The 26,132-nt window shown below is 42.9% G+C and overlaps 1 protein-coding gene across 5 annotated transcripts in view; it reads left to right on the top strand.

Annotated features, from left to right (window-relative positions):
- Nucleotides 1-26,132, top strand: part of hdac4 (histone deacetylase 4) — a 588,646-nt gene that overhangs the window by 364,970 nt on the left and 197,544 nt on the right. For all 5 annotated transcript variants that reach the window (XM_060930285.1, XM_060930286.1, XM_060930288.1 and 2 more), the window contains one exon: nucleotides 18,759-18,988. In XM_060930285.1, coding sequence (XP_060786268.1) covers nucleotides 18,759-18,988 — 230 coding nt within the window. The remainder of the gene's footprint in view (nucleotides 1-18,758; nucleotides 18,989-26,132) is intronic.

Below are 26,132 nucleotides of genomic sequence, written 5' to 3'. Positions count from 1 at the left end.
TGTTGACTGTGTGTGTGTGTGTGTGTGTGTTAGGAGTTACACACAGTGTTGTTATCAGCAAATCACTTTTTGCTGAACTTTGCCAAGTATGTGTGGTTTTATTTTGATTCTGCACCACGTTGCATCACTAAGCAGTGTCGAGTTGCAGATGTTCTCCTCACACTGGACCTGGAGCACGATTCACTCGCTGAGGTTATAATTTCCTCAACATTCTTCATCCTGAAGGGGTCACTTTTTCATGCAAATTATAAAGAAATCAAGATTAAAATCGTGCATTAGTTTGAAGATATGCAGTTTATCTTCATGTTGAAAAATATTTCACTCGTTTGCTTCAATCACTCATGATCTCGAGCGGCGGGTACAGTTATCGACACCGTTCCACAATTATCGACACCCAGATTATTTATTTAAAAAAAAAAATCGGTATGTGGTATTAAAGTGCTGATGACACGTTTTTGACATCTTTGGCGATGTTTTATAACATAAAAAGTCATTCCCGATGATCCATATATTAATTCACAAAGGCGCCTATTTTACAAGTTATGATAAAAAAACGCAGCTATTTGGGCAAATTTGACGGGGCTGCAGCACCCAGGAGACGAAAGAGGAGGAGGAGCTATATGACGTCAGCGAAAGAACCTTCCTCCTAACTTGCCAGTTTGTTGTTGATGCGACAGGTGTTCAGTTTATCATTAGTATTTTTATTAGACAGTATATATATATATAGTTATTATGCCTTCGCGTTGTGTTGCCGGCTTTTGCTCCAAAACCTACAAGGATGGGGTAAGTTTATTCAAGTTTCCCAGAGATCCCGAGCTGCATGCGAAGTGGGTGAAGCAAGTCAGGCGCACTCGTGACAAGTGGGAGCCCTCACCAACATCCGTCCTGTGCTCTGAACACTTCGATTTGGATTGTTTTGACACCCTTCCCAGCTTAAAAGAATCTCTTGGGTGTTCAGTTCAGCACAAACATGTGTTACTACCATCAGCAGTGCCTACACAGTGTTGCCAGATTGGGAGGTTTCCCGCCCAGTTGAGCGGTTTCAAGTGCATTTTGGTGGGTTTTGAAAATATTTTGGGCTGGAAAACGTCAGCAGTATGTGTTGCCAGATAGTGCTGAAGTTTTCCAGCCCAAAATATGTTCAAAACCCACCAAAATGCACTTGAAACCGCCCAACTGGGCGGGAAACCTCCCAATCTGGCAACACTGCCAGTATTCCGGAGGGGGTCTACTAGTAGCTATGCCGGATCCAAAGACAGTCCTCCTGTCAGAACATGTGTTGTGAAACGACATAAGATAAAGGTACGTAGAGCTATAGATTCTACATGATAATCATAAATGTAATCATAAAGTCGGCGTGATATCAGTCATGTATTTGCTTGTGAAAGCTTGCGGCTTTCACGTAACTGCCGCCTAGCAACGAGAGGCAAAGGGTAAAGAGGGTAGGCTATCATAGATTCTATTCGGATGAGATCAACACAATTCTAGACTCCCAGAAGAGGAAGAGCTAGCACTAGAGAGTTCACCGGCGTTTTCATGCGCCATTTCCATTGAGTAGAACCAGAGTAGAACAGCCAGTGAACCGCAGCGTGTTCTCCCGCTGACGTCACAACATGGCCGCGAGCCACGGACCCAGTTTTCTTGCGCTGTGCAATTAAAAGTTGGATATTTGCGTAACAACAGCTTCTTTTCACGCAATTATAACAGAAATCTAACATGTTTGCCATGTTGTATAGTTTATTTAAGAAATTGCATAGAGTCATGTTCGTGTCATCAGCCCTTTAAGTTAACAAAATGTAGTTTTTATTTAAAATGTGTTTTACAGACTTTTATTCAGTACAAAATGTCTTTTACCATAATTGAATTAGCCTAGTTGAATTTTAGGAAGGTCATCCATCTTAAATGAGCTAACCTTTAGACAATCATTTCTGCAATTATGCTGCAGAATATTTCCTTTATCACTAGAGCGTCGGCTACAATTATCGACACCTTAACGATCTTTTGGCCGTTGCAAAAGTAGAAAAGACTTTCAAGATGTAAATTGTGCATGAATAATTACTCAAACTTCCACTGGGGGGGGGGAGAAAAAAAAAGAGTTGATTCCTGATTACTTAGCGTATCGGATCACGTGACACTGTTCCACAATTATCGACACCTTTGTCCACAATTATTGAAACTGTTCCACAATTATCGACACCCAGATGAGTATACTACAGATTTAAAAAAAAAAAAATTGGTATGTGGAATTAAGTTAACAAAACAGTTTTTATTTGAAATTTGTTTTACGTAGACTTATATTTAGTACAAAATGTCTTTTCTATAAATATCTGGATGTGGGTGTTTATGTAAATGAGGAAGTAATTCTAACGTTTGTAAACAAATGAACTGATGATGTTTAATCTGCGTCAGAAAATCTTTTTGTTCCACTTTCTACCCGCTTTCTAAGTATTTTCGTAGATCACATTTTGTTCATCATTCGTCGTCGTTTGTATTAATTTCTAGTTTTGTCGTTTACCAATAAATATCAACAGGGAATTGATATTGTAACCACATGAGCATCCAGGTCAAAGGTCGCATGCCATTCCTCGAACCAAAATATAAAATGTCTACTGATATTGTAATATGTGGTAGAGATTTACAACAAACTGCAAAAAAATATATACATTTTCTGAATGGAATAGAAAAATCAGAATATTTCAAGCATGTTGTTTTTTCTATGCTTGGAATTTAATTCTGCTCTAATTCTATTTATTGCAATCGGATTCCAAATACTCTATAAACATTCCATTCTGTTATGAATCAGAAAAAAAATGATTATAAATCACAGCACTTTCATTTTTTTAAAGTACTTCATCTACTTCAACAATGTTACACAAAGATCGATCCATAACAGTTGTAAACGTCACTTAATCCCACAGGGTGTCGATAATGGTGGACACCGGTGAAAGCGATCACTATTATCGACACCTCACGTGACTCTCAAACGCGCGTTTAGATACAAAATAGCGGCTGTCAAATGAAAGAGTAAGAAACAAAGTAGGTTTCAACAAGGAGCTCACGAAATATCGGTGAATTTGATCAGTAAAAACACGTCCATGATCTTTCCACCATGCTTACCTGCGATGATAACGTCCGGGTTTTCCGAAAAATTGCCGATCGCGCTAAAAAAAATTCAATCTTTGGTAACGAGCTGCGTCATCAGACGACAAGTTCAAAGGGCGGGGCAGGGCGGGTCTTCAGGTTGATTAATTAACCGATAACTGTCGGAGCTGAAACTCACTTTTGTATAATCATTTTTTATTGGTCAATCTGAAAAGGTGTCGATAATTGTAGCTGCCGCTCTCTCTATATATATATTCACCACCCAAAGATAAACTTAATATCTTCATACAACAATGTAATATCCTCTCTGTCTCTATATAAAATCTCTTGCGTGCGCACACACCAATCAGCTATAAACTTAAAAGCGCTGACGGGTAAAGTGACGAAGGATGACTCGGGGAATGTGTCGCCTCATATTTGTTCCCCAGTTAATCAGTCAGGACGTCATGGATTGATTACGGCTTGAAAGTTCGTACACCTTCCAGTCAACTCAGAAATGTGCAATTTAAATGGGAAGCCTGCTTCCATTACACTGTGTTCATGATCATTTCCAGGGGTGCCAATAATAGTAACATCAGCGTTTTTGCTGAAAATAATCATTTTTTGATGAGGGATTTTGTTTTTCTCTGGATAAATTTATTTCAATTAAAGGTTGGATTTTTCCCTTTTTTTTCGTCAGTGTGTGATGAAGCGACTTCACCAAAGGGTGTGCGCCGTGCCATGCCGCGTCACCGCCGCCCCGCCCCCCCTCCCCACCACACACACCCTTTTTACTAATCTTTACAAGGGGTGCCAATAATTGCTGGTGGATGTATTTTATATATAAAATGTGTATTAAAAAATACAGTATATAAAGCCTAGGTCACAACCGGACGTACGATTTTTTTGGCCGTACGATTTTTGGCGTTTCCCAAATCGCTGTTTTTTTTTTCGTGGAGAAAGACGCACGTTGGGCGTAAGTTTGTCTTGCAACCTGAAAAAAACCCGTAAGCGCCCATAGAGTTTGTTTGACATGACGAAGAACCTCCGCGGCCGGTCTACGGCTCGAAAATCAGCACGTCACACGCGCGCCCTCCATGCGTTTCTTGCATTTTTTGCACGTAGACCGGCCGTAGGAGCACGTACAGCCGGTTGTGACCGAGGCTTAAGGGACAAACGCGTGCTTGGACACTGTATCTTGTAGCTGTTCTTATTTTTCTCGAGTGCGTTTGTTTGTTCCTCCTCTGGAACCAAACTCTTCATCCCATCCCCAATTTTGATCTTGGCTCAGACATGTACAGCTGTTATGAGTTGCAGTGTGCTGTGACAAATAGATTCATACACAGCTAACGTGTGTGTGTGTGTGTGTGTGTGAAACAGCAAGCCAGCATCTGGTCATATTGGCTGGAAATACATTCTCGAATCATGACCGAGTCAGAATGGGGGGGAAACCCAGCTGTATTTAAACGTATAGTTCAGTCTGCTGAGACAGGGTAAGGGAATTGGCCAATATCGAAAGCTGTTGTGGAAATCAGTCAATCCCTTCGACATGCTCTCTCCCTGACTTCCTGTTTCAAATACCCTGTCCACACTAGGGATTTTGTACCGATACGAAACTACTTTCGTACCGCAACACCTGTCCACACTAGCAACTATACCGGTACTGTAGCGGTATAACTGTATCGGTATGAAACCCACAAATGTATGGGTTTCGTACCGGTACAGTATCGGTACTGTAGCGCGGACAGATGAAGCAGCTCTGTATCAATGCAAATATGTGACCCCTCACCGAATCCAGGGACGCATGTCGGCCGAAACGAATCCGAGATAATCGCAAAAGAAGCATTTTTTTTTTCTTCAAAATTTGTGATTTTCATTTTTTTCCATCATGTGCAAGTTGAGATCTTGAAGAATGCAATCAGTATTTCAGATAATAGATTGTTTTGTTGGAAAAGCATACATTTTTTTGTTGCAAATTGTCTCGTTTTTGTCAGGACTGTAGCCTGCTGGGGGGTGTGGGTAAATTACCATATGGGCCATTCACATGATGATTTAAGTCTTTTGTTTTTTTTTTTTGCGAATCAGCTGTATGATACGAGCTGAGCTCGTGGCTACTTAAGCTGCATACAGGCGTGTGATTTCACTATGGAATGAGGAAGCTAAACAGAGCGCAGCGCAGAGGAGCTGAAACACCGCGAAGCAAACAGACACACGGTATTTACATCGGAGATAACCATTTCTAGCAAAAAAACCCAACCAAAAGGAAGTGTTCTAGGACTACATTCCATCGGAGGCATTGGTGTGTGCAAGGCGCCTTTTCTCTGTGTGGTTATTTTTGCATGTAACGGAGAGTGTTGTGGTTTGGTTACATACTAGCGTTGTGTTAGTTGTGTCATCATCGTGCTATCTTTCTTTCTTACGGTGTGAGTAATTTTTCAACCACAAAACGTTAAAGTATACTTTAGGACTTATTTTTGCAATTCATAATTGTGTTGGGCATACTTTGCATGGAAGGAAAACTGACGTGGTGATCTTTGTTTACATGAAAGTAGCATCGTGCTAGCTAGTAGGGGGTAGGGCTTTCCTTAATGTCATGCAAATGAGCACCATTATGTGCCCGCCCTGCACCCAGAGTAACTGAGATGGAAAACTTTGAGGGCGATTTTCTCCCTTTTCTGTTTTAAGAAGTATACACTTTCAAAAGGCCACACATTCTTCAAATATTGTCAGATCTCCACATGGAAGGCATCATTGGAAAGCTTAGAAACTGTACTTTCTGAATCTGTCAATAACACAAAATGCCCCCGGGCCGACATGTGTCCCTGGATTCCGTTATCTGACACAAATGCGCATGCGCAAAGTCACACACCTCAATCGATGTCTTCGCTGAATAAAATAGTGAAGAACGGAGATTCATTTGTTTCTTTCTCAGCTGCCTCGCACGTTTTATACGATTCGACTGAATAAACGACCACCAGAAACACAGACTGTACACTGACAACAAAAAGCGCACACACACGTCGTTTCATCCGTACGGAAGCCGAGAGAGGCCCTTCATATAATCCTTTTTTTTTTATTCACCTTGTTATCCCGAGATAACGACATAATTAATTCAGGATCTCGAGCAAACAACACAACTAATTCGAGATCTCGAGAAAACAAAACAATTATTTCATGATCTCGAGTAAACAGCTGAGAAATGGTTCATTCAGGTGCGCCAAGAGACTTGTGATACGCTGACTTTGGGGCTGTTTCTCATTCTGTAAAGACGCAACTTTGGTCATTAGAATGTCTGGAATAATCGATCACCTAATAAGGCAATATTTTGATCAGGGGTTGACACAGGGAGAGATTGCATTAAGTCTTTTAATAAGGGATCATTTCAAAATGAGTCCGCGGCACCTCCGCAGAAGACTGGCCCGGCTTCGTCTCTACCGACGGAGATACAGTGATCCAGCTGAGATCATGAAATAATTGCTTTGTTTTCTCGAGATCTCGAAATAACGGATGCCAGATATTCTCGGAAGGAAGTTACTCGGTAACCATGGAAACATTTCGCGCACGCGCGTTTCAACAACTCATTCATTATCTCTAGCCACTTTATCCTGTTCTACAGGGTCGCAGGCAAGCTGGAGCCTATCCCAGCTGACTACGGGCGAAAGGCGGGGTACACCCTGGACAAGTCGCCAGGTCATCACAGGGCTGACACATAGACACAGACAACCATTCACACCTACGGTCAATTTAGAGTCACCAGTTAACCTAACCTGCATGTCTTTGGACTGTGGGGGAAACCGGAGCACCCGGAGGAAACCCACGCGGACACGGGGAGAACATGCAAACTCCACACAGAAAGGCCCTCACCGGCCACGGGGCTCGAACCCGGACCTTCTTGCTGTGAGGCGACAGCGCTAACCACTACACCAACGTGCCGCCCACATTTCAACAACTGTGAAAGAAAACCCCAAACATATTTCTCGCTAGTGTGGACAGATGCACTAAGCTGTACCGGTATACTTTGTATCGATACAGTTATACCACTTTCGTACCGGTATAAGTGTGAACACAGCAAAAAGGAAATGCGTCGAAGTACGGAATCAAATTGTTGCTCTGAAGCTGATTCTGTTGGACTTTAAACTTTGAGTGCTGCTGTCTGCCTTAGTGATAATTACACACACAAAAAAAACATTTACATAAGTCGTTAAACAATTTACACAGGAAAAGAAACGTGACTCGTGTGTGTGTGTGTGTTTGAGTGATTCACCTCTAAGTGAGATTTCATTGCCATACACAGAGATGAACTGTTTTTGACAGTCGATATTAGTGTATTTTCTACTTAATGTTTGGAACGAGACGACTCTGATGTTCACCAAAGTTATTTAATTAGAGGTTTTCGTTAAGGCCGTTGGTGCCGCAGGGAGCTAACTGGCACGTTAATTAGTGTTAATAATTGTTTGTTTTGGTTTGCTTGCTTGGCTTTGTTGGGATTTGCGCTCAAGCTGAAAGCAAGCGTTTGCCCATTTTATGTCTCGGAAAGTGCAAAAAGCGCACTTATTCAAAGCATATCCGAGGGAAGTCGTTCATTTTCGGCTTCCTGTCCAGCCGAGTGCGGTTGACTTCTTCCAGGCCCCGTGACTCAATGAACCCTTTGTGAGGGCGCTTCTGCGTCACGAATATGGTTTTATTAAGTCATAAGGAATGAATGGATCATTTTCCCCTCTGCGCCGTTACAAAAAAGGGCTGTGACCCTGATCTTGGCATGGCTTCGGGGTCTCTGGTCATTTCTGAAGCTGCTGCAGTGCTGGAGCAGTGCGTGTGTGTCCTGAGCGCGTCCACGGCAGTCGTTTCGAGGAAAAATCCACCCTGAACAACTCGGATAATGTTTATCGTTTACATGATCGCGCTTCAGTTGTGGCAAATATCTTTCGTGATGAAATTCGTCACCTCGTTGAATGCTACCGAGCCAAACCGAGTCTCAGCACAGCTGCATTGGATTTGGGTCCTACCATACATGTCAACCCCTTTGGGCGTCCACCTGTAGTATCAGAGGAAGAAACCCATAAAATCAACATATAATCCTTATAGCCTTCGAATCGCACCAAACTTTTATTTTGATGTACATTTGTACAATACATATTTACATTATTTTTTGCCTGAACAATGACACCATTAAATGTCTCCTTCCATTCAGGAAGATACCGCCCGCCGTATCTCATTTTCTTTCTCGGTGTTCCCATTCTTTCACTCAGCAGACGCTATTCAAAATCTCTCAGGTGTAAACAATGTCGCTCTGCACAATGAGAAATTCGTTCGAACAATGACCGTTCGGCGCGTTTAAATGCAGATCGTGCGCATGACCTGAACGAGCGAAGTCTCGCAGTCGCGATACTGTACGAGGCTTGAGGAATAAACATCCGGTTTCACTTATGCTGCGTTCATGTGCTATGGGAAGATGATATTTTCCAGCTGGGAAGTGGTATTTACCTAGCCTGGGAAATCCCATGCTGCTTTGCACAATCGTAGTCTGGTTAACACCAGACCATATCACAAGTGAAATATGGTCTGGAATCCGCCTATTGAATTTCTCGTAGGGGAGGTGTGGTTTACGATTGTCAACGGCCGTTTATTGGACGTTGCGAATGTCTATCATTTGGCGTATACGTAGCCCATGGCCAATCATGGCAGTTGTACCCGGTGACGTAGTTAGAGCGAAGAAGAGAAGGAAAGAGAAAGAGAAGGCAAAACAAAAATAGGAAAACAATGGCACCGAACGATTACTGCCGTTTTGTGCAAGACAAAGTTTGGTTCGTATCGCTCGCCGCCATGTTAAATGTGATCCGTAAACAGTCCCAAATAAACTACAAGCTTCCGTTTGTCGAGTAGTACGCGTCACCGTCTTTCCACCCCTCCCCACTCTCTGATTGGCTCCCTAACTCAGGCGAGCCTTTAGACCGTAGTTTCCATGCTGTCTTTTCAGATCGGAACGATTGTGCAAAGCAGCATGGGATTTCCCAGGCTAGCACAATCGTTCCGATCTGAAAAGACAGCATGGAAACTATGGTCTAAAGGCTCGCCTGAGTTAGGGAGCCAATCAGAGAGTGGGGAGGGGTGGAAAGACGGTGACGCGTACTACTCGACAAACGGAAGCTTGTAGTTTATTTGGGACTGTTTACGGATCACATTTAACATGGTGGCGAGCGATACGAACCAAACTTTCGATCAAGCTTTGTCTTGCACAAACGGCAGTAATCGTTCGGTGCCATTGTTTTCCTATTTTTGTTTTGCCTTCTCTTTCTCTTTCCTTCTCTTCGTCGCTCTAACTACGTCACCGGGTACAACTGCCATGATTGGCCATGGGCTACGTATACGCCAAATGATAGACATTCGCAACGTCCAATAAACGGCCGTTGACAATCGTAAACCACACCTCCCCTACGAGAAATTCAATAGGCGGATTCCAGACCATATTTCACTTGTGATATGGTCTGGTGTTAACCAGACTAGTATTTACCAGTGTGTTGTGTTCACATGCTTTTGTTGTTGTTGACAAATTAAAGATGGTGGACCAGATTCAGAATCAGGCCTGTTATTTGGCTAAAACGATTATAGATTGCCTTGTTCATCAGCTGCAGCAGGAATATGAGTCATCAGAAGTCAAAAGTTAAATAATGCTGAATATTTCCTGATCATGACAAGTAGAGATTTTCTTAACGCATTGAATGCCACGCAGTTTTTGGAAATTTGGCTGTAGCCACAATGAGAGTAGCCAGTATCTACGTAGATCATTGTTGGCGTTCTTTGGACAGCCACAGAATATTTTGTATTAGGCTATAATATACATATTATAATAATATAATGTACATAACATGACTCGTTTAAAAGGTGAGAGTCAGCTTTCCGTAGGTGAAAACCACTTCTTTCTTGGTTCATAAGCTAGTCTTGTACCGCTCGCCGCCATGTTGAAAAGGTTAAAGTTCATCTCATCTCGGCAACTCGTGTATCAAAATTTTCTACGAGTTGCCCAGTGGAAAATACCACAAGAGGGGGCGTTCATGTGTGCTTTCCATGTCGGCGTTTGGTATTTACCATAATTCCCATAGCACATGAACGCACCAATAGTCTGGGTTCTCTGCCCCTGCATACACATTGTTCTTTGTCTATAAATCGAGCTTTTGTATGTTTTTGCGACGATCAGCTGACGATGTTCAAGTAAAATACACAAAATAAATTTAGGTCAGAAAATACTGAAAATCCGTAAGACTTTGTTTATACGCCCGTACGCCCTTGAAATGAGCTAAAATCCGTATAATGTCCAGACAATCCGTATAGGTTGACATGCATGTCCTACACGTCCAACATTTATCTCCACTACTTCTACAACGGGTTTCCTCATTTAAATAACATTCGGCTGGCGTCGAGTAGTCTGTCAGATATATTCCATTCAGCCAGCATGATATTGAACGAGTCGAAGACGAGTAGCTGAGTGGAATATATCTGATAGACCATGAACAAAAGCCATCATTATTCATACACATTCCTTTCAGGTGTTCAACGCGTCTTCCTCTTTCAGAAGTCTCTCAAAATCTTCCGTATTTAACGAAGCAAACCTGGCGGCCATGTTTGTTTACCAATAATTATCACAGCCGCTCGCTAGCGCAGAAGTTTTACGTCTTCGTGTGACGTCATGTTGTCTTGACAACCATCCGTGCAATATCGTAAACCATATTCAACGCTCATTTTCCATTGGGTAGAGTGACGTACGGTAATAACACATAGGATAAGCGATATGCTAACAATGCTGCATGCTATCGAACCAAACGAATGAAACCCGCTAGAAAGGAATAGAACATGTGTTTTTATTCCATCGAAAAAGTGTCCTGTCTGTATAATAATAATAATAATACTGAACGTCGGTGAGAAAGTGATCTTGCTCTTTTGTTTTCGCGTGCTAAAGCTCATCACCTAATGAAAACAATTATCAAGTCAAGTTTATTTCTGTAGCGCTTTTAACGATAGACATTGTCGCAACGCAGCTTTACAGAATTTTAATAACTTCAAACTTGAGCTAATTTTATCCCTAATGAGCACGCCTGTGGTGAGGTAAAGCTCCCTCAGACGACATGAGGAAGAAACCTCGAGAGGAACCAGACTCAAAAGGGAACCCATCCTCATCTGGGTGATAACAGACAACGTGATTGTAGCAGTTTTAACATGGAGTCAGTTTCGTTGATGTTATAACTCTTCATTGATGGAGACTTGAGTGCAAAACTGTTCATGACAGCTGCAGTCCTAAAGTTAGCAAATCAACTGTAGTCCTCAGCCATAAAAGCATTACTGTAAGACAGGGCTTTGAACCGGTTCAAGGAACGAAAACGAAAACCGGGAACTTTTTCTATTTCACATGGAACAGAAACCAGAAGCTTTATTATTTTTTATGTTCTGGAACAGAAACGCTTATTAAAAATAATGGTAACCGGTTAATACCGGTTTTTATTTCGTTCCTCAAAGTTTCCGTAGCCTACAAATAAAAAAGTCATTCTTCTCCTGCGCAAGTTTCTATGACCCGCTGGGGTTCACTTCCTGTGTGACGTTCGCTGACTGAATGGAGAGAGCGGGAGGGTGGACTACTATCACGTCTCCACATCTTAAATAAGAGGTAAATATTGCAGTCTGTCGTTATTCAAAAACGTCAATTTCAAACACGATATCAATATATTTGTCCACGTTAATGAGAGGCTCGCGAACATTAAATGACGTTAACCTCTGTTAGCCTATCAATGCATAGGGCCTGACTAGCCTTTGGTAACACACTAAACGAATTATCTTTCATTTTTGGCACTTTTTCTGTTTGTGTAGATGGGAAGACATACTGAGAATCCAAATCGCCAACATTTGAAATAATAATTGTTTTGAATTATTTCTTGTCTTATTTAATGAAGGTTGTAATAGAATTAGCCTACATTTGGCTTAAGCTGGATGAGACAGAGACATCATTTTATAGCCATTTGTTAAACAGCTGACAGGGAACGTAATTAACCGTTCCGGGAACGAAATTTTTTTTGTTCTAACCGGTTCGGGAACTTCTATTTAATGGTGGAACCCAAAACCGGAAACGTTAAAATTCTGTTTCTGTTCGGAACGAACCAATAGGAAAAAACTTCTGGTTCAAAGCCCTGCTGTAAGAGTCCAGAGCGTCTTCCATGTGCGACTTTCGACTGTCCGTAAGGGGCCGTCCTCCACAGGAGCGATGTGATGCCCTATGTCTGGCTGGAGTCTCATCAGGATGGATCAGGCAGGTCCGAGGAGCAGAAGAGGTCAGCTTCTCGATCTCAGGATCGACATGTAGCTCAGGGGGACGACGACACAGGTTGTTAGGTATGCCCGGTGTCACCTGATGAGTAAGAACAGTACACATTTTGCGCTGAGTGCAAGCAGGGACTCCGGCAAAACGCACTATGACAGCATAACTAAAAGAGGAAAGCCAGAAGGTAACACAGACGTGTTAGACCACGGAACACACTTTCTCCTATTCAACACCGCTGGAGCTGTTTCCAGTGACGACATTGTGGTACACCACCACTAACTTCTCATAGCAGGAAAGAAGATACAGCATCAACCAACAAATTAGTCCCAGAATCACAAATCTTGAACATGTTTCGAGCTGGAGTTTTCCTTTAAGGTTCAATCAGATTTCAGGTGACGTGTTTGCTGTCTCAATCAGCCTTACTGAGGTTATTAACTGCATATCTGAGCTGTGTGTGTGTGTGTGTGTGTGTGTGTGTGTGTGTACCTGGTAAATAGATGTCAGTACAAGTCTGTGCATCATCGTCTTTGATTCTATCAACTTCATTACTTAAGTCAAAGTGCAGATCCCGGTGGTCAGATGTTACTCTGATACAAGTGAAAGTTGTCCAGTCAAATTTTTACTTAAGTTAAAGTACTGAAGTACTTGCTTTTAAAAACACTTAAGTATTAAAAGTACATTTTCCGTCAGCGCATTGTTGTATTATTGCCACAACGCATACAAAACCTAATGCCTCGAAGCAACCGACTGGATTTACAAAATGAACGCATGCTGTGCCATCATGGTGGTTTAACGCTAAGCTAGCTAGTCAATGAAGCTCCACCTGACATGCTAGCAAACTCTTTTCAAACTCAAAATCATATTGGGTAGCTAACGCTACTAGATTTCTACATTCTGTTTATTTGGCAAGATTATGCTATAACACATTTCTGAAAGGACTTCAGATACGTTAATGTTATTCATGTTAGCGTACCTCCGTTTTTACATGCTAACTAACAGTGTCCACGTTAACTAGCGATGTGTAAACGTTAGCCGTGGACAAGGCTACGGCAACTTGGCGGGCAAATCCATAGAAAGTCGTTTGACTAACCAGACTGCATCGCTACCGTATGTTTGCTAGCCTGGGAAATCCCATGCTGCTTTGCACAATCGTTCCGATCTGAAAAGACAGCATGGAAACTATGGTCTAAAGGCTCACCTGAGTTAGGGAGCCAATCAGAGAGTGGGGAGGGGTGGAAAGACGGTGACGCGTACTACTCGACAAACGGAAGCTTGTAGTTTATTTGGGACTGTTTACGGATCACATTTAACATGGCGGCGAGCGATACGAACCAAGCTTTGTCTTGCACAAACGGCAGTAATCGTTCGGTGCCATTGTTTTCCTATTTTTGTTTTGCCTTCTCTTTCTCTTTCCTTCTCTTTGTCGCTCTAACTACGTCACCGGGTACAACTGCCATGATTGGCCATGGGTTACGTATACGCCAAATGATATACATTCGCAACGTCCAATAAACGGCCGTTGACAATCATAAACCACACCTCCCCTACGAGAAATTCAATAGGCGGATTCCAGACCATATTTCACTTGTGATATGGTCTGGTGTTAACCAGACTATATGTTTGCAACGTTATCGCTAGCTCTAAAAGCACAGACGACTTCGTTGCAAGCTTTCTCTTGGAATAAAGCATTTATATTCCTCAATACGCTTCCGCAGGTTGGTTCGTTTTCCGCAAACAAAGCAAGCATTCAAAACGAAACGAATCTTTAATCCTTTCAGAAAACTGAAACATGGGCTCATAGGTGCATTCATTCCCCAGAAGAACCGCCTCCTTCCGTTCCGTCATCAACTGATCGTGTTCAAATAACACTGCCGAGAAATCACTGCACTTGATTTTATACAGTCTATGGACGTGACGTGACCCTAGTGATTACTGATCGGCTGTCTCAGTGTCACCTGCGGAAAAAAAAAAACAATTACGTTTTAGAAAAGAAAAAACACCCACTTTCAAAGCCGCTTCATAGTAACGAGTAACGAGGACCTTGATAGAAATATCTCATCTCATCTCATCATCTGTAGCCGCTTTATCCTGTCCTACAGGGTCGCAGGCAAGCTGGAGCCTATCCCAGCTGACTACGGGCGAAAGGCGGGGTACACCCTGGACAAGTCGCCAGGTCATCACAGGGCTGACACATAGGCTACGTTCACACTGCAGGCTGAAGTGACTCAAATCCGATCTTTTCGCCCATATGTGACCTGTATCCGATCTTTTATTGACAATATGAACGACACAGATCCGATTTTTTCAAATCCGACCCAGGCCGTTTGGATATGTGGTGCTAATTCCGATTCCTATCCGCTCTTTTCATATGCGACTTCAGTCTGAACCGCCAGGTCGCATTCATCCGACTTACACGTCATCAACAAGCCACAAACGTCACTATTCTGCGCTGAAGTAGGCGGCGGGTCTCTCAAAAAAAGTTACAACAACATGGCGCATAATCACGGGCGCAGATAGAGGGTGGGACGAGTCATATTTAAATTCACCTCGTTCGGTCCCCCCCACTTATAGGGAGGAAAAAACGTCTATGTTGTCTTTCTTTGCATGAGGCAAACCTCACGGAAAAATCAAAAGACTAATTACCATTCGGTTTATTGAGGTGCACAGCAGTGTATACATAGTTGCAACAACTCACATAAAACAAAACAAAGACTGATATTCGGTTGGTTGAGCTGCGCAGACTGCACAGGTTGCGAGCTCGAGCTTGGTTGCTATGGTTACTAACAACAAGTTTGACAGGCATATCGGGGTTGGGGTTGGTTTGCTGGCAGCTTTGTCCCCCCCAGTTTTTTGTCCCCCCCAGTTCAAAAAACGTATCTGCGCCCCTGTGCATGACATCAATGCGAGGGACGCTTCGGGCTGTGAAGGTTCTGAATCTTCTCAATGGAAGGACGCAGAGGTTAGGGAGCTGATTTCCATTTGGGGGGATACAGCTATTCAAGCTAGATTGGATGGGTCATACCGCAACCGGGCGGTTTTACTTCCGTAAACACTGGCCATGCTCACTGCGTGTGACGTCGTCGTATCCTGCAGTGCGCATGCGGAACACTTTTAGGTCGCTTTTCGTTCATACTGAGGATCACATACAAGTCGCATATATTTGTTAATGTGAACGACCTCACAAAAAAATCGGATTTCACAAAAAAATCGGAATTGAGCATTAAGCCTTGCAGTGTGAACGTAGCGATAGACACAGACAACCATTCACACTCACATTCACACCTACGGTCAATTTAGATTCACCAGTTAACCTAACCTGCATGTCTTTGGACTGTGGGGGAAACCGGAGCACCCGGAGGAAACCCATGCGGACACGGGGAGAACATGCAAACTCTGCACAGAAAGGCCCTCGCCGGCCACGGGGCTCGAACCCAGGACCTTCTTGCTGTGAGGCGACAGCGCTAACCACTACACCACCGTGCCGCCCTGATAGAAATGTAATGGAGTGAAAAGTACGATATTTGTCTTTCAAATGTAGTGAAGTTAAAGTCATAATTCCCCCCCCCCCCCCCCCCCCCCCCCCCAAAATACTCAAGTAAAGTACAGATACTCTAAATGTACTTCGTTACTGTCCACCTCTGGATTCCGTGTGGATGCTCTGTTTACAAAAGACTTGCGTGAGGTTCTTACCTCTCCTCAAACGTCCATTCCTCGCAGTTGGTTAGTAATTAGTGTTTAATAGCACTGACATATCACTGTGTGATTTGTAATTGAATTCCATTTGATGAATTATGCTTTGAGTCCAGCCCCAGGAGATCTAAATCAGCGATTGCTTTTTAATCAGGTCAGTGTTGGTCTTGCGGGCCTCGGTATGCCACACACATGAATAATGCATTTCCTTCATTAGAATTTTCTCCTTTCCAATGTAAATTGCGTTTGCTTAAACTTAAACAAATCACAAGGTTCACCCACATAACTTGCGTATCATGATGCTGGAAAGAAAACGATGATAATTCAATAGGTTCATACATCTTTGGTGCCTTGCATAAGTATTCACCCCCTCGAGCCTTTCTATATCTTGTTCGATTTCAACCAGGAACTGAAACGGACCCTTTTTGACATGGTATATCTGATATTGGGCGGCACGCTGGTGTATTGGTTAGCGCTGTCGCCTCACAGCAAGAAGGTCCTGGTTCGAGCCCCGGGGCCGGCGAGGGCCTTTCTGTGCGGAGTTTGCATGTTCTCCCCGTGTCCGCATGGGTTTCCTCCGGGTGCTCCGGTTTCCCCCACAGTCCAAAGACATGCAGGTTAGGTTAACTGGTGACTCTAAATTGAGCGTAGGTGTGAATGTGAGTGTGAATGGTTGTCTGTGTCTATGTGTCAGCCCTGTGATGACCTGGCGACTTGTCCAGGGTGTACCCCGCCTTTCGCCCGTAGTCAGCTGGGATAGGCTCCAGCTTGCCTGCGACCCTGTAGAAGGATAAAGTGGCTAGAGATAATGAGATGAGATGAGATATCTAATATTTTAAAGGTGCAAAATATTTGATCATAATATAAACGTTAGTGCAACAAAAAAGCAGATTATACTGTTGGTTGCATAAGTATTCACCCCCAGGTCAGTACTTGCGTCTCTGGCTCAAGACCGTAACAAAAAGGGGGGGACACGTCTTTAAATTAGAAAACTCAAGGATTTAATGGAGTAAACATAAAACTTAAACTGAAGAAAGAGTTAAAGGTGAACGAAATCAGCAAATGGGTCAGTATGGATAGTCAGTAATCAGTAGTGTAAGGAAAGGGTCTGGATGAATAGAACACAATGTGCGGTGCCCTGTTTTAAAAAAAAAAATAATAATAATAATAATCATGCAACAAAAAATCCCATAAACCAAGAAGGCCCAAAAAGGGCAGCTGCCATCTCTCTCTCTCTCTCTCTCTCTCTCTCTGTCTGTCTGTCTCTGTCTCTCTGGTATCTGCCAAACTGATCTTATGTAGAGGCCGAACCAGGTGAGACGGGCCTCAGGTAAGCAGGTGGGAGGAGCCAACACAAAACAGGAAACCCAAATGAGCCCAAAGATCGTTAGTCTTTTTTTTTTTTTTTTTAAATCCGTTCTTGGCAAAATTTCTCTCATGCTATCAGGAGTTTCCGTTGCCGTTTGGGACAAAAAATCCCAGTTAAACCTATGGAATCAATTTTGTGCCAAAATGTTCATACAATACTTTTGAAATATCAAACAAAAACGACAAATCAAAATACAAAAAAAGAACAAAAAGTCAATTTTTTTAGACTGGCAAACACATTATTCGTGTAATCGTGCAAAATATCAGTCTATTACTCTTCAGAAACTTTTTATTTTTGTTCCGCGTCTTTCTCAGTTTTGTTTGACGTAATTTATTTTGGTTGCGATTCCAGCTTTCTCGTTTGCGCTCCCTGACTTTTTGCTTGCAGTTTTGGCACAAACTTGACGTGTGGGTGGGCTGTCCAGGAACGCATTCCCATTGGCTAACTTGTGTTTGACTGACAGCTACGCTCAGCCATTCCCTACTCGGATTCTGGCGGACTGTTTGACGAGTGAGCGATCCATTGACGGTAAACAAGGATGGAGTGGACTTCAGTGGCGACTATGATATTGAATTTACACTTTGTTGAATTAATTCAGTATCATAGTCGCCACTGAAGTCCACTCCATCCTTGTGTACCGTCAATGGATCGGCCACTCGTCAAACAGTCCGCCAGAATCCGAGTAGGGAATGGCTGAGCGTAGCTGTCAGTCAAACACGAGTTAGCCAATGGGAATGCGTTCCTGGACAGCCCACCCACACGTCAAGTTTGTGCCAAAACTGCAAGCAAAAAGTCAGGGAGCGCAAACGAGAAAGCTGGAATCGCAACCAAAATAAATTGCGTCAAACAAAACTGAGAAAGACGCGGAACAAAAATAAAAGGTTTCTGAAGAGTAATAGACTGATATTTTGCACGATTACACGAATAATTTGTTTGCCAGTCTAAAAAAATTGACTTTGTCCTTTTTTTTAAATTTTGATTTGTCGTTATCGTTTGATATTTCAAAAGTATTGTATGAACATTTTGGCACAAAATTGCTTCCATATAAACCCAGTTCAGTTCCAGATTATAGCACGACAGAGTATGGAAAAGTTCAATGGGGGTGAATACTTATGCAAGGCTTTTTTCTTGGCTTCCCATGCTTCTGCTTGCGTGCATTGCAGCATAGAAGTCTCTGGGAGAGCCGTCAAAGCATGGTCATTCAAATATTAGGCGCCGCCTGCTTGATCAGTTCTTATATTGATGTTTTATCTCCGTGTGTTTTGTTCAGACTTTGCTGGAAGGTATTAATACATTGTGTGCTTGTGTACGTAGTTGATGTGAGCACGGTGCTGCCCGTTCCCGTTCCCCCTGCTGCCATCCCGATGGATCTGCGTGTGGATCAGCAGCACTTGCCCGTGTCTGGGGAGCAGCAGCTGCAGCAGGAGCTCCTGGCACTCAAGCAGAAGCAGCAGATCCAGAGGCAGCTGCTCATCGCCGAGTTCCAGCGGCAGCACGAGCAGCTCTCACGCCAGCACGAAGCCCAGCTGCAGGAGCACATTAAGGTCAGACGCGTTCTCCCTCACACTCATTTTCCTCCGTCCTGTCACTGCTCATCACCTGCGTGCCAGGCTTGTAGGACTCCAGTCCGGGACTCGTGCTCTGATTTTTTTGGACTCGGACTCGTGCATTAACTGCTTTCGGACTCGTAAATTGGAGGCTCAGAATTTTTCTTTATTTTTTTTTTTTAACACGCCATAATAATTTGGCAGAAAATATTTATACCTACGTTAATTCTGATACTAATTTCGTGTCAGTGTCACACCTGCGCGCATCAGAAAGACTCTCGGGTGCGCTCGCCAGGTAGACTCGTACCTGCACAGGATTAAGGCGCAATCAGCACACCTATGCATACATGTCAACCTTTGGTCAATCAAACCTGTATAACCAACCTCCAAAATCCGTATAAGATGCAAATTAAAATAATTTACCTAAAATTTGAATGATAATTAACAATGATATATCCCAGTTACTTTTTATTCAATATTAATAACAATAAACCTTCAGAATGAATACAAAGCTCCAATGTTTGACAAAAACACAAAGTGTTATCAGCGTAGTTACGAAGGAAATACTTCGTTGTTTGGAGACAGGTTTCACCGAGCGGCTATTATGCGCGAGACTTCATATTAGCCACAACGTCAGGAAAATCTGTTCGTAAAATTACGTTATAATGACCAAATACAATGAAAAGTATTTTTCCAGTCTCACCTGTGAAAGGTAATCCCATGTGATCTCGTTTGGACAGCAAACCTGTTGGTACAGTTAAACGCAGCACATGAATGAGGCATCTTTATTCTCAGAATCGCCACTTTGCCACATACAATATGGCGGCGAGGATGACGTATGATTCTACGCAGAAGGCGGCGTCTATGTTTATATGTCTATGACTTCCGGGTTGGCGGGATTCTCGCAATGCGGTGTGCGCATGATCAAAAGTGGAACGAAGTCTCGCTACCACAAGATAACGCGCGATTTCATAAGACTCTTTACTGGCTGTCGTGGGAATTGATTATAGCTCTAAATAAATATTGAAGTTTTTTTAAAGAATCCGTATAACTTTATTTATACGCCCATATACTACGTTTATTGAATCAAAGCCGTATAAAATACGGACATTCCGTATAGGTTGACATGTATGCCTATGTAAAAAAAAAAAATGTGAAAACACACTTGCTTTGCGAAGTATTGAGTTGCATTGCTGACACCTTACCGAGCCTTGTTTGGTTTCCTGATTTCCTGTTCCTCGTCTTTGATCCTGCCGAGTCTACGATAGCCTGTTTGTGTCTCGCTCGACCTGTTGCCCGTTTCGACGTTTTACGATTTTGCCTTCCGTTCTTCACTTGTATTAATAAACGCACCTTCTGCACTTCCATCCATCTCTGAGAGAATACTTCACGATCCCTGATGAAGAGCAGCACATTCACCTGTTCAGGAACAAACTCATGTTAATGGCGCTGAAACAGACAGACACCGTCAAACGGTGCGGTCGGAGTCTTGTTCTCGACTCGAAATTATTTTTATGACTTGGACTTGAACACTGGGGACTCGAGACTGGACTCGGACTCGAGGTTTGGAAAAGTCTGTTGTGTTGAGGAGAAACTTCAGGCATCCCATGATTATATTTGATTTTTATTAAGGATGCTTGCTGTGTGTGTGTGTGTGTGTGTGTGTATAATATAATGTTTGTGAGAGAGACACATGGGAGACGTATGAGAGAGAGAGAGACTGTGGTTTCCTGAATGTGTGCTGCTGTCAGTGATTTGCTGTGTGAGGCTTCAGCATAAAGCTCTTGATTACAGTCTGGAATGTGCTCAGGAGAAGGCCAGTGTGCTGTGGGAAAGGTGTGTGTGTGTGTGTGTTGGGCCTAATGGCAGTGTTCTGTGGAAAGGGAAGTGTGTAGAGGAGTGGAGTGTGGTGAAGGGAGAGAGGAAGTCTGCTGTGGTAACCCTTTCCTTGGGAAACTCCATGAAGCCGTGAGCTCAGCACATCACCGACTTTGCCCCGTTGCCACAGTGGCCAGTAGACGAGCAGTAGTTCTGGCTGGGCTATAGGGGATGTGCAGTCACGTGACCCGTCCGTGTGTACTCCGCCATATTGGACGGCTTCAGGATTGTTTACCTTGTGCGAGCGTAATGGATCCAGGGAGTAATCCCCAAGAAAATTCGGAAAATACCCCATCTACATCGCGTGATAACTTGTCTATGGCCAAGTTTACATTAGACCGTATCTGTCTCGTTTTCTTCGCGGATGCACTGTCCGTTTACATTAAAACGCCTGGAAACACCGGGAAACGGGAATCCGCCAGGGTCCACGTATTCAATCCAGATCGTGTCAGCTCCGGTGCTGTGTAAACATTGAGAATACGCGGATACGCTGTGCTGAGCTCTAGCTGGTGTCGTCATTGGACAACGTCACTGTGACATCCACCTTCCTGATTCGCTGGCGTTGGTCATGTGACGCGACTGCTGAAAAACGGCACGGACTTCCGCCTTGTATCACCTTTCATTAAAGAGTATAAAAGTATGAAAATACTGCAAATACTGATGCAAACACTGCCCATTGTGTAGTTATGATTGTCTTTAGGCTTGCCATCCTTCCACTTGCAAGTGGTAAGTGATATGCGCTGGGATCACACACACAGCGGCTCAGTCCCGAATCACTGCTCGTGCGCTATAGTCGCACGCTCTGTGAGCTGCGCAGGGCCGGAGTGCGCACCCTCCAGAGGGCACTCGCTGTTCAGGGCGGAGTGATTTGGAGCGCAGGATGCCTGCGGAGCCGAGCGTATCCGTGTATTGGTGTTGCTGTGTGCACACTAATCGTTTTAAAAACGTTAATCTGATGATCCGCTGATACGGTTTAATGTAAACCCCACCTAAGTTTGTTCAGCATCTTGAAGGTGACGTGAGGCAGCGTTACGTGGAAAAGTGTTCCAGGTTGGGGATTGCAGATCCGTACAACTTGCCGCAATCCTTGTTCAGGGAAATTCGGAGCTGCGGTGCCGGCGATTTGCCCGATCTGGCCTACCACGACATTTACAGTTTTCTTGTTAATCGTGAATCGTGTTACACTGGCAAAGCCCTCAAAGCTTACAAGAGCCTGGAAGCTTATATATATTTTGTTGCGGGATGGATATCCCAACTATACCTCTGGAAGGTCCCGAAGAAGAATGTCTGCTTGATAACCTCACGGTTAAGTGGCATGAAGACATTTATCATAAAGAGACTATGCAGGACGTTTTATCGTAAGAATGTTCGAAATCTAAACTCAGTTCCAGATAATGACAGGGTTGTAAATGTGCCCGAATCCAGGGACACATGTCGGCCCGGGGGCATTTTGAGTTATTGACAGATTCAGAAAGTACAGTTTCTAAGCTTTCCAATGATGCCTTCCATGTGGAGATCTGACAATATTTGAAGAATGTGTGGCCTTTTGAAAGTGTATACTTCTTAAAACAGAAAAGGGAGAAAATCGCCCTCAAAGTTTTCCATCTCAGCTACTCTGGGTGCAGGGAGGGCACATAATGGTGCTCATTTGCATGACATTAAGGAAAGCCCTACCCCCTACAAGCTAGCACGATGCTACTTTCATGTAAACAAAGATCACCACGTCAATTTTCCTTCCATGCAAAGTATGCCCAAAACAATTATGAAGTGCAAAAATAAGTCCTAAAGTATACTTTAACGTTTTGTGGTTGAAAAATTACTCACACCGTAAGAAAGAAAGATAGCACGATGATGACACAACTAACACAACACTAGTTTCATGTAAAGCCTCAGTCACAACCGGCCGTACCGTACGTGCTCCTACGGCCGGTCTACATGCAAAAAACGCAAGAAACGCATAAGAGCGCGCGTGTGATGTGCTGATTTTCGAGCCGCAGACCGGCCGCAGAGGTTCTTTGTCATGTCAAACAAACTCTACGGGCGCTTACGTTTTTTTCAGGTTGCAAGACAAACTTACAGCCAACGCGCGTCTTTCTCCACGAACAAAAAAAAAAAAAAAACGCAGTGATTTGGGAAACGCCAAAAATCACACGGCCAAAAAATCGTACGTCCGGTTGTGACCTAGGCTTAACCAAACCACAACACTCTCCGTTACATGCAAAAATAACCACACAGCCTTAGATTAATAAACTTACCCCATCAGAAAGAGAAACGGCGCCTTGCACACACCAATGCCTCCGATAGAATGTAATCCTAGCTTCCTTTTGGTTGGGTTTTTTTTGCTAGAAATGGTGATCTCCGATGTAAAAACCGTGAGTCTGTTTGCTTCGCGGTGTTTGCTCCTCTGCGCTCTGTTTAGTAACTCATTCCATAGTGAAATCACACGCCTGTATGCAGCTTAAGTAGCCACGAGCTCAGCTCGTATCATACAGCTGATTCGCAAAAAAAAAAAACCCAAAAGACTTAAATCATCATGTGAATGGCCCATATGGTAATTTACCCACACCCCCCAGCAGGCTACAGTCCTGACAAAAACGAGACAATTTGCAACAAAAAATGTATGCTTTTCCAACAAAACAGTCTATTATCTGAAATACTGATTGCATTCTTCAAGATCTCAACTTGCACATGATGGAAAAAAACGAAAATCACAAATTTCGAAGAAAAAAAAAAGCTTCTTTTGCGATTATCTCGGATTCGTTTCGGCCGACATGCGTCCCTGGATTCGGTGAGGGGTCACAAATATGTATGTTTTTGTCTGAAAAAAAAATCACAAATCACTGCTATCTTTATCTGTGCAGAATTATTATTCAATATCAGATATAAATGTATTAGAAGATTACACCTACCTGATATGAAGTGTTCACTACAAATTCGGCTGGTAGAACTGGGGTACCAGTTTTCTCTTCGCACAGCGGACACCCATTTTGCGCGTCTCTCCTCGTCTGCGGGGAATCTATAAAATGACAGGCCCTCCTTTTGGCCCTGTCTATTGGTACAACCAAATGCTGAACAAGATATAACCATTCTCGAAAGATCTACTCCCACACACTTGATAATTAGAACGGGTTCGTCTAAGTTCTCTGCGCGGCCATGCCGTCCAAGATGGCAGATAAACAAATATCACGTGACCTCGTGACGTCACGTGCACGCTGTCTATAGATAACCCGAGCAGTGGACAGAGAAAGGATGGAGGGCAAATACAGCCCCAATTACATACCGTATAACGGCGCCCAAATTACGGACTTGTCAAAAAGCCCAAAATAGAACATATGAAAATCGCCCAAATTAGAAGAAAAAATCCTGTTTCATAAGGGTGGAGAACCCAAAATATTTTTTAATTATTGCTAAATGTCATTTTTTGGCATATATATTTCAATTTGTTGTTCAGTCGCTTCATAACATGAACAGGGATGAGAATTTTCCGCCGATCGGCGGATTTCTGACTTTTTCAGACCAAAATGATCGTTTTTGAGCGTGCGCGCGCGCGCAACATTAAGGTCTGCATCACGCATCTTAGAATGTGCGCGCGCGAGGGAGACTGTGTGCAGTGTTACCAGATACTGCTAACGTTTTCCATCCCAAAATATGTTCCAAACCCGCCAAAATGCACTTAAAACCGCCCAATGTGGCAACACTGCCTCTGTGCTTGTTCATGTAGCGCATGCCAGACAAAGAGCATCCTGATTGGGTTACTCAGCAAAATAAGCCAATCAGCTTTCAGTGTGGGCGGGCTTTTATCTCTTTTCTCAAGGACTGGAGTTTTCAGCTGAGTCAGTGCAGCCTACAGGATCGGCATGGCAGAGAGAGCACGCGTTCGCCCCAAAAAACCAAAGCACAAAACCCACTTCAGCTCAGATTACACAAAAGAATCTCCCTGTCTAATAATCATCTCCCTGTCTAATAATAATCTCCCTGTCTAATAATCATCTCCCTGTCTAATAATAATCTCCCTGTCTAATAATCATCTCCCTGTCTAATAATCATCTCCCTGTCTAATAATCATCTCCCTGTCTAATAATCATCTCCCTGTCTAATAATAATCTCCCTGTCTAATAATCATCTCCCTGTCTAATAATCATCTCCCTGTCTAATAATCATCTCCCTGTCTAATAATCATCTCCCTGTCTAATAATCATCTCCCTGTCTAATAATCATCTCCCTGTCTAATAATCTCCCTGTCTAATAATCATCTCCCTGTCTAATAATCATCTCCCTGTCTAATAATCATCTCCCTGTCTAATAATCATCTCCCTGTCTAATAATCTCCGTCTAATAATCATCTCCCTGTCTAATAATAATCTCCCTGTCTAATAATCATCTCCCTGTCTAATAATAATCTCCCTGTCTAATAATCTCCGTCTAATAATCATCTCCCTGTCTAATAATCATCTCCCTGTCTAATAATAATCTCCCTGTCTAATAATCTCCGTCTAATAATAATCTCCCTGTCTAATAATAATCTCCCTGTCTAATAATCTCCGTCTAATAATCATCTCCCTGTCTAATAATAATCTCCCTGTCTAATAATCATCTCCCTGTCTAATAATAATCTCCCTGTCTAATAATCTCCCTGTCTAATAATAATATCCCTGTCTAATAATCATCTCCCTGTCTAATAATCATCTCCCTGTCTAATAATCATCTCCCTGTCTAATAATCTCCGTCTAATAATCATCTCCCTGTCTAATAATCTCCGTCTAATAATAATCTCCCTGTCTAATAATAATCTCCCTGTCTAATAATCATCTCCCTGTCTAATAATAATCTCCCTGTCTAATAATAATCTCCCTGTCTAATAATCATCTCCCTGTCTAATAATAATCTCCCTGTCTAATAATCTCCGTCTAATAATAATCTCCCTGTCTAATAATCTCCGTCTAATAATCATCTCCCTGTCTAATAATCTCTGTCTAATAATCATCTCCCTGTCTAATAATAATCTCCCTGTCTAATAATCTCCGTCTAATAATAATCTCCCTGTCTAATAATCTCCGTCTAATAATCATCTCCCTGTCTAATAATCTCTGTCTAATAATAATCTCCCTGTCTAATAATAATCTCCCTGTCTAATAATCATCTCCCTGTCTAATAATCATCTCCCTGTCTAATAATCATCTCCCTGTCTAATAATAATCTCCCTGTCTAATAATCTCCGTCTAATAATAATCTCCCTGTCTAATAATCTCCGTCTAATAATCAT

Source organism: Neoarius graeffei, chromosome 9, assembly GCF_027579695.1.
Source record: "Neoarius graeffei isolate fNeoGra1 chromosome 9, fNeoGra1.pri, whole genome shotgun sequence".
Taxonomy (NCBI): domain Eukaryota; kingdom Metazoa; phylum Chordata; class Actinopteri; order Siluriformes; family Ariidae; genus Neoarius; species Neoarius graeffei.
This window is presented reverse-complemented; position numbering and strand designations above follow the sequence as displayed.